The sequence below is a fragment of the Rhincodon typus genome, chromosome 46 (assembly GCF_021869965.1).
Source record: "Rhincodon typus isolate 14 chromosome 46, sRhiTyp1.1, whole genome shotgun sequence".
Taxonomy (NCBI): Eukaryota; Metazoa; Chordata; class Chondrichthyes; order Orectolobiformes; family Rhincodontidae; genus Rhincodon; species Rhincodon typus.
In genome coordinates this window covers 10,135,921-10,145,895 of record NC_063377.1, presented here as the reverse complement: position 1 = coordinate 10,145,895, position 9,975 = coordinate 10,135,921, and the positions used below count along the sequence as shown (strand labels likewise).

Here is a 9,975-nt window from a genome sequence, read left to right as displayed (position 1 = left end):
CTTATTAGAGGGAATTCCATGACTTTGACAACATATATTTCCCAGTCATGACAGTGAGTGGCTTGGAGGGGAACTTGCAGGTGGTGGTGTTCTGATGTACCTGCTGCCCTTATTCTTCTAGATGGAAGTGGTCGTGGGTTTGGAAGGTGCTGACTGAGGATACTTAGTGAATTTCTGCAGTGCATGTTGGTAGATAGTACACTGCTACTACTGAGTGTCATTTGTGGAGGGAGCAAAAATTTGTGGATGTGGTGCCAGTTAAGTAGGCTGCTTTGTGCTGGATAGTGTTGAGCTGTTGAAGCTGCCCCCATCCAGGCATGTGAGGGGTATTCCATCACACTCCTGACTTGTGTCTTGCTGTTGGTGGACAGGCTTTGGGGAGTCAGTTACTTGCCGCAGTATTCCTATTCTCTGACTGCTCTTGTCGCCACTGTTTTTATATGATGAGTCCATTTAAGTTTCTGATCAATAGTAGCCCCCAGGATGTTGATAGTGGGAGATTCAGTGATGGTAACACCATTGACTATCAAGTGGTGGTTAGAATGTCTCTTAGTGGAGATGGTTGTTATCTGGTATTTGTGTGGCATAAATGTTACTTGTCAGCCCAAGCCTGGACATTGTCCAGATCTTACTGTAGTTGAACATGGACTGTTTCAGTATCTGAGGGTCACAAATGGTGCTGAACATTGCGCAAATCAATCATCGGCAATCATCCCCACTTCTGACCTTATGGTTTAGGGAAGGTCTGAAGCTTTCGGGCAACAGAGGTTCATTACAAAATATTTTGGTCTGTTGGTGTACTGTTGATCAAGATTACAGCATCTGTCAGCCCCTAAAACTGAAATTGGAACTGAATAAAATTAAATCAGACATGGTCCATCAAATGTTACTGACTCTGCATTGGATTCTCTGCATTGTACATAATCCAAACCACTTGAACAGCTCCAGGATCATCACCTCAGACCACCGTGACTTTTTTTTCATTTGTTTTAATAATCACCACCAGTGAAAATACCCATGTAGCCAATCCAATGTTTACATGCAAAGCCAGTTAAGGACAATGAAATCTATTATAAATGAGGGAAGGTAGGGAGAGGGGAAGGGACTTAGTCAAAATAAATTTGGAGGGGGAAATAAAGCACTGTATCCCCCACGGTGCCCATGTCTCTCTAAAGGCATCGAGAGCATTAATAGACATCACACGCTCCCTCTCCAAGGACACACGGGCACAAACAAAAAAGAGGGGCCGACAGTTGGCAGAGGTGTTCCCCCCTCCCCACCCCGACAACCTCCGCAGCCTGTAACCTGGACCTGTTTATAGCCAGCCTGGCCAGGCCCAGCAGCAGATCTACGAAGAGGTCCTCCGCTCGCCACACCCCTCCACACTGGATGCCCACAGATCAGGACCATGAGGCTGAAGTGCAACCAAAATCACAACAAAACATTTTAAAAATAACTAAAAGGGATGCCATCACCCACAACCAATATAACTGAACAATTTCTCACTTTCAGTTTCAACTGCATCCCTGGAATAATTTCACCAGGTTGGCAAATCTGAGTCTGAAAGCCTGGAATATGAATGTTACCAACATATATGACCACAGGACAGCATCGTGGCTCAGACCAGCCCTAATGGCATCTGTTTAAAGCATCAATAAAAAGCAATTTTGGCTGCTTTGTTCGTCTTTCTGTACTTCACAGGCAATGCAACCACTAACTTAGCTGTCTGACCTGGTTCAAAGCTGACACTCTTCTGCTACATATGGTTCAGTGAGCTACAGAGGAGCCTGCACAATTTTGCCTTTACACTCCTTAAACGAGTCTAATGTATTGAGTGCATAATGTACAAAATTTATAAAGGTGCTACATCTGTAAAGCACAGTTTGTGATGTGCTGTATCTGTAATACATTGGTCCTGTAACGTACTGCATTTATAACGCACAGTTATCTGCAACATGTAGGGTCTGTAGTGCACAGAACACAAATGAGTGAATACAGAATAATTTTTAAGTGCTGTCAAAGCTTTATATGCTCTGATTTAATAAACATTTCATTATTGATCTACTTGCATCAGAACATTATCCAGCATCCGGTGTTTCACTGGGAAAGGGTCTAACAATGTTCTGTTCTACAGCAATATATATACATTTGTGCTCCTAGTTCTTGGAACCGAGACATTTAGTGTTTATGGAAAGCAGAGTGATGAAGCACTCAGTACAATTACGTTAGGGGATAATGATCAGAGACGGGATTCTTTGCTAACAGTCAGCAAATTGTTTTTTTTTCTGCTAAACCTGCAATAATAGCATCACGATCAATTCTTCTGCACACTGCTCGATCTGAGTCTCAACTGGTCAAAAACGCTCAGTGTGCAGCGGTGAATTATATAGACTAGAAGAACGCAGGGTCAATCAAAATGCCTAATCAGCTCAGTGCCAGTTGGCGGACAACAAACAGCAATGCCCCTGAGTTAGTGAGTGAGAGAGGAAGATCAGCCAGGGTTCCCACACCACATCACTATCCAATGATTTCTGAGTTAGGGAAATCAGCCAGGGTTCCTGCTCTGATCACTGTTCAGTGACTCCAGGGCTAGACAGAAAGAGAGAGACACAGAAGGGTACCAAGTGACAAGTGCTGGAGAGGATCTTTCCCAACATTGATTCCTCCATAGTAAACTATCCAGCTGACACCCACCATCTCAGCTCAGAGAAGAAAAAAGGACAGCTGGAGGAGGATCAGAGAGCACCTAATATCCTGAAACTCCCATTCCATCTAGACTCTCCACCAATGGCACTGAGTAAATTGAGAAACAAGGAGGGGTGATTTGGGGGTAGGATTTTATTCTGCACCTTTAAAGGACCATAGTGATGTCTCTTGCATTAATGAGAAACAAGTGGGTATTATATAGTCTCAGGTGTGGGGTAAGCCAAATAGGTAGGTCTTCATGAACTACAGTAGAATGAAACAAAGAACTGCAGATGCTGGAGATCTGAAACGCAAACAGAAACTGCTGAAAACACTCAGCCTTTTCTGTTTTTTCTCTATGAACTACACATCAGTCGCAAGGAGATATCATCAACTCTAGCCAAAAATATTCCATTCAATAAAAGCTGTATATACTAAATCATCTAAAAAAAGCAGAATGAGTGGAAGTTGAAAGCAGCAACTTGTCAGACAGACCCTAGGAATAATGAAGCAGCATATTTCTAGAGAAAACGTTCCCAAATAGGAGTCTGTGAGCTTGAATTTAAATTTGTATTTAATGAAACAAGGAGAAACAAAGCATTCACAACAGCAGGAACAGTCACACTAGCCCAAATCATAGTCCAGATCATTTAGAAATATGATGGTTAGGAAAGGTAGAACCAAGGATATCCCAGGACTTCATCGTCTTGATGATCGGCTCACTCCACGTGGTCTCTCCGATACTCGGCTCTGGATTCCTGAAGCTGCAACTTCTTCGAGAAAACTAGTGAAAGTAAGGAAAATAGAACATAGAACACAGAACAGTGCAGGCCCTTCAGCCCACGATGTTGTGCCAAACTTTTTCCCTAATCCTAAGGTCTATCTAACCTCCACCCCTACCTTATACTATCATCCATATGCCTATCTAATAGCAGCTTAAATGCCCCTAACGAGGCTGACTCCACTACCCGCTCCAGCAATGCGTTCCACACCCCTACCACTCTCTGAGTAAAGAAGCTACCTCTGACATCTCCCCTATATCTACCTCCACTCGCTTTAAAACTATGCCCCCTCGTAATAGCTACCTCCACCCTACGAAAAAAGTCTCTGGCTGTCCACTCAATTTATACCTCTGATCATTTTGTACACCTCTATCAAGTCACCTCTCATCCTTTGTCGTTCTAAAGAGAAAAGCCCTAGCTCTCTCAACCTTTCCTCGTAAGACCTTCCCTCCATTCCAGGCAACATCCTGGTAAATCTCCTCTGCACCTTTTCCAACGCTTCCAATGAAAAGATAGGCTTGCATTTAAATTGCATCTTCCACATATTCACAACCTTCCCAACGACTTTACAACTCAAAGTACATTTCGGAGTGTAGTCACTGTTGAAATGTAGGAAATGCAAAGTCCAACATACTCAGACTAAACTCCCATAAATGGGAATAATGACTAGATACTCTGTTTCACTGATGTTGGTTGAGAGATAAATAGTGAACAAGGACACCAGGGAGAAGCCTTTGTTCATGTTCAAAATAGTATAATGGAATCATTCAACACTTCACAGCAGGGAGAGTTTCAGTTTAATGTCTTGTTTAAAAACAAATACAGTAACACCAACTGAATGGTTCACGCACAGCACTGACCTTCCAGTACGATGGTGCTCCTTGAGGACTGATCCTCTGACAGCGCAGCATTGCCTCAATACTAACCGTCCGACAGTGCGGCGCTCCCTCAGCACTGACCCTCCGACAGTGCAGCATGCCATTAGAACTGATCATCCAACAGCACGGCGCTTCCTCAGTACTGACTGTCCAACGGGCCAGTGCTCCTCAAGGACTGACCCTCTGACAGTGTGGCACTCCCTCAGCCCTGACCCTCTGACAGTGCGGCACTCCCTCAGCCCTGACCCTCCGACAGTGTGGCGCTCCCTCAGCACTGACCCTCCGACAGTGCAGCGCTCCCTCAGCACTGACCCTCCGACAGTGCGGCGCTCCTTCAGCCCTGACCCTCCGACAGTGCGGCGCTCCCTCAGCACTGACCCTCTGACAGTGCAGCATGCCATTAGAACTGACCATCCAACAGCACGGCGCTTCCTCAGTACTGACTGTCCAACAGAAGAATGCTCCTCAAGGACTGACCCTCTGACAGTGCGGCGCTCCCTCAGCCCTGACCCTCCGACAGTGCAGCATCCCATTAGAACTGACCATCCAACAGCACGGCGCTTCCTCAGTACTGACTGTCCAACGGAAGAGTGCTCCTCAAGGACTGACCCTCCGACAGCACGGCAATCCCTCAGCCCTGACCCTCCGACAGCACGGCACTCCCTCAGCCCTGACCCTCCGACAGCGCGGCACTCCCTCAGCCCTGACCCTCTGACAGTGGGATGCTCCCTCAGCACTGACCCTCCGACAGTGCAGCATTCACTCAGTTCTGCACTGAATTTTTCCTGTTGCGATTGCAAAAGTTGGACTCTCAACCACAACCTTCTAACTTAAAGATGAGATTGCAACCCAGAAGTAGCAGCTGGCATGAAAGCAAGTAGATTCCCATGGAAAAGGACTTCCATCACAGAACACAGGAACCGACCCTCCAGGGCTATAGTCTACAAGTCACAAATCTCAGGAACACATCAAGGATCCTGGATCCCAAGGCCCAACAGCAACTTCAGGCACTGAAATATTAACTTCTCTCCTGTGCACACACCTTGGAGCAGTAACATCCTAGCATTGTTATTTGAGCTGCCCAACATTCACAGTACTACCAAGAACCTCTGTTACAGTTAAAGGACCTATGGCTTAGGCTGTAAAAACCACAGAAGGAAATAAAGATCTCAAAGACCAGCTGGTCAAAGGAATAGGAATTGGAGACAGGGTGAGAGACACCAAAGTCGGGGAAAAAAAAGAGGAAGATCTGATACCGATGCTCTGATTCTGAAGGATTTTCTTAATGCAAGTAGAGAAAAATCATATCATAGAGTCATAGAGCGCAGAAACAGACCCTTTGGTTCAACCAGACGATTAAAAAGAAAATAGATCATGCCAATAACATCGAGGGAGCAACTAGGAGCATATTCAGGATACAAAACGTCCAACCAGAAATGAGAGTGAAAATGGGATCCAGAATAGTTCTTATGGAGAAATATTTTCTTAATTTTCAAAAGTGCAGGGAATTGGATCTAATGTGTAGATTCTTCACAGAGCTACCACAGAGGTGATGGACCAGACAGTGTTTTAGTCCCCTCTCATCGGTTTCCCCAACTCTCTGTCCACTGACTATAAGAAAAAGGACTAGCAATAGGTCACTTGACCCTACAAGCCTCTTCCATCTTTCAATGATCATAGCTGATCCTTGATCTCCTTGTGACCATCCACACTCTCCCAATATCCTTTAATTCCCATAGTATTTTACCATTCTCAGTCCTGAATATACCCAACAGGTGAGCATCCACAGCTCTCTGGTGTGGAAAATCTCAAAGATTAACAATCCTTTGATGAAAAAAAATTCATGTCAGTTCGAAATGGCCAAGCCATCATCCTGAGATTGTGACATTATGTTTTACATTTGCAGTCAGGGGAAACTTGTTCTCAGCATTTGTTCTGCAAAACCATTTAAGAAATGAGATCATCATTCATTCTATTAATCTTAAGGGAATAGACTTACCATACTCAAATTCTCTCCATCCTGAGCTAGTTTGTTTCCCACCCCCCATGCCACAGTCCCCTTTCCTCACCCTTGCCATTCACCTCTAGCTCACTTACCCTTTACCATGTTCACAAGCCCAGTGTCCTCTCCCCAGTCACTCGCTTCTGCCTTATTCCCTCATCCCCTGCTCAGTCACCCTGCACCCTTCCTACACACAGTACAAATATTATGGAAGTAATGTGAAATTTCCATTTGTTATCATCATTGTCTTTGGTGAAAATCAACCTGCTTTAAATTATTGAGAGGCAGCATCAGCTGAGCTGCGTGTAACAGAGGAGAGTGCGATAAAGTTACTGACTAGCGAGGTCTTGGAATGGCTCTGTGGCCACCAATCAACAGGCTCACAATGAATCAGGGCATTTTATTACCAAATACAGATTTTAATTGTTCAATCTCAGCAGACGTAATAAATAAACCAAAACATTTTCTCTGGCATCTTAAAATGGAGGATAAACCTAGCTGTAAGAATGGCCAGTATGTCTGTCAGGGATAAAAATCTAAACTAAAACAACATTTGTCCTCGAAGCGCACAGCTACATGAATTAGTGCAATAATTTACACACTAGTTTCCAATCAAACTTTTCAGTTCTTTATTCAGGAGGGAGTACTCCCACAGGGACTGTGAGCAGCTGCTAGTATGGGGAGAGGTGTAGTGACAAGCACCTGTCACATTGTTTGAGAAGCCTCATGTTACTAGCCCCAAGGGGCATGGGACAGAGTGAGGGCAGGTGCTGTAACAGGCTGACTCAATGTATGAGGCAGAGGGTTGGGGTGAGGGCATGGCATTGCAAGAGAAGTGTCCATTAAAGAAGAGGTGTTTTAGTCTCCAGGAACTGTGATAAATCCTAGTCAAATTCTGCACTGGCTGTGAACACAAAGGAAGCTTCATTAACAGGAGAATACTTCCCAGCAGAAGGAATTGGACTTTCTGCTGGAGTAGGCATTTAACTCAGACCTCGAGTGGGGGAGGGTGTGTAACTCACCATGCTGATTTCTGCAGGCTGTACTATTGTGCAATTTATGTGTCTAAATACTGAGACTGAGGAAAGTGACATTAAGTCAGGAGGGAATGACATCAAACTGTAAAGAACTGGGGCTTAGACCAAGGTCAGTTCTGACCTATCACATTTTATCAGACATTTGCACCTCCAACATTTGTGGTTTAAAGCCTGGTTCACAAACTCTTTAAGGGCCCTGAATAAATTCCAAGTAGCAGATGTCTTAGTTGTATATGACCACCAGACAGGGTTCATGGAGTTGGAACTGAAACACAAACATCCTGTCGTCTGAAATTACTTACTTTACTGTTTAAAAACCCAAAAGTTAACATGCAATATTAAAAGCAGATGAACTATTTCATGCCACTGATGTAACTGAGACCTTGCAGTGTGGATACTGGCTACATCACACAACAACAGGAACTGTATTTGAAAGTAATTTACTTTCATTGAATTCCCTTTTGGGGCAACACAATACATAAATGAAAATAAAACTGTTCTTCCACACAAGGATATCCTAAAATGCAATCACAACCATGTAGATGTTGTCAATGGATCAACACCTTTTACTCTTACTTCTAATGTATTTTACTTCTAATCCCAATGGACCAAATACATTAAACCATCCTTCAGAACAACAGCACTGCAGTTAGCCCAATCTTGTTCTCACAAGCTGTCCCAACATACAGGCATAGAGGCCTACAGCACGGGGACAGGCCCTTCGGTCCAAACTGATCCATGCCGACCAAATTGTCCATCCATGCTAACCCCATTTCCCTGCACTTGGCCCAGATCTTCGAAACTGTTACTATCCATGTATTTTTCCAAATGTCTTTTAAATGTTGTTAATGTACCTGCCTCAACTACTTCCGCTGGCAGCTTATTCCATATGTGTACCACCCTCGGCGTAAAAAAGTTGCCCCTCAGGTCCCCATGTATTCTTTCCCCTCTTACCTTAAACTGATGCCCTCTAGTCCCCGATTCCCAAACCCTGGGAAAAAGACTTTCAACCGATCCATGCCTCTCGTGATCTTATATACTTCTATAAGATATCTCCTCATTCTCTTATGCTCTAAACAAAAAAGTCCTAGCTTGTCCAACTTCTCCCCAAACTGATTCCCTTGAGTCCTGGCAACAACCCTGCAATATTCTTCTGCACTCTTTCCTATAGAATGGTGACCAAAACTGAACACAATTTTCCAAGTGCGGCCTCACCAAAGTCCCGCACAACTGAACATAACTTCCCAACTTCCACACTCAATGACCCGACCGATGAAGACCAGCACGCCAAACCCCCCATCCCCAACCTGGGACTCCACTTCCAGAGAACTGTGCACCTGGAATCTAAGTTCGCTCTGTTTCACCACAATCTGATCAGGTATAGGAACCCTGGTTACTATTTATGCAAGATTCTCATTCTGGTCCCTCCCTTCTCCTTGACAGGCTTCAATCCTGGAATCTTACTGTTTTCACCAGCATGCTGTTGAGAATAGCACAAGCTTAGCTGTAAGACACACTGAGGGTCAGGACTAACTGACCAGGTCTGAGGTTTGTAACCCCGTGGGAATCTGCTCATCAGCTGGCCAGTATTAGAAATTCCATTCCCAGGTGCCCTGACTTGCCCTTACCTCTTGGTGTTGTGAATGGTCGTTCCACCCAGCACAATCCTCACTCCTGGATTGGTACGGTTCAGATTGTAGACAGTCTGTGCCTCCTCATATGTCGCTCCTCCGATGATAAACACAATGACATCTTGCGGACTGTGAGAAAGGAAAAGGTGATGTTAGTATCATCCAGGAGCTACTTAGCTGAGCATAACATTGCTGAGAAATCTATATCCAATCAATTGTAAGGAGGTTCCTAATTTAATAAATGGAAGATACTCCAACATGGACTCACTGTGTATTCAAATCCAGGACTATAATTCTCAATGGGATCTATCTCTATTAGTGATGGTCATCTTGCATTAGGTCCGAACTGATATGACATTCTTTGTGGTCTAGTCTCCAAGTGACACCACGTTCCAGGTGAATACTGAGGACCTAAACTCTACGAAAAAATCTATAGCTTCAAATCAGAAAGAAACAAAGTTACTTGGGCACTTGGGTAGAAAAACAACTAGTATGTATATAGTGCCTTGAATATAATAAAATGTTCCAAGGTACTTCACAGAGAATACCTCAATAAAAAAACAGAGATGGAGGAGTTAGGGCTGGTGAATAAATGCTCGGTGAAAGAAGTCAGTTTTCAAGAGTGTTACAATAGAGCAGAGGGCAGAGATCGAGAGATGCAGAAAGGAAATTCCACAGCTTAGGGCCCTGGCAGTGGAAGGAACAGCAGCACTGTGAACACTAGGGGATGAGCAAGAACCCAGAACAGGAAGAACATACAGGATTGCAGGGACTGGAGGAGGTGGGTAGGGAGGGTTGTAGGGGCTGGAAGAGGTAACAGAGATGGAGGTTTGTAAGTGCCACGGGAGGTGACGGAGAGGAGGCGGGGTATAGAAGCTGGAGGAGGTGACAGAGATTGGGAGGGGAGTAGGGGCTGGAGGAGGTGACAGAAATAGGGTGGGGTGTAGGGGCTGCAGGAGG

The 9,975-nt window shown here is 44.6% G+C and overlaps 1 protein-coding gene across 1 annotated transcript in view; it reads right to left on the bottom strand.

Moving 5' to 3' along the window:
* Nucleotides 1-3,241: 3,241 nt before the first annotated feature.
* Nucleotides 3,242-9,975, bottom strand: part of LOC109924240 (vacuolar protein sorting-associated protein 45-like) — a 36,733-nt gene continuing 29,999 nt past the window's right edge. Inside the window, exons 7-8 of the mRNA XM_048620322.1 lie at nt 9,013-9,144; nt 3,242-3,469 (exon numbers count right to left, since the gene is read on the bottom strand). Coding sequence (XP_048476279.1) covers nt 3,385-3,469; nt 9,013-9,144 — 217 coding nt within the window. The 3' untranslated portion in view covers nt 3,242-3,384. The remainder of the gene's footprint in view (nt 3,470-9,012; nt 9,145-9,975) is intronic.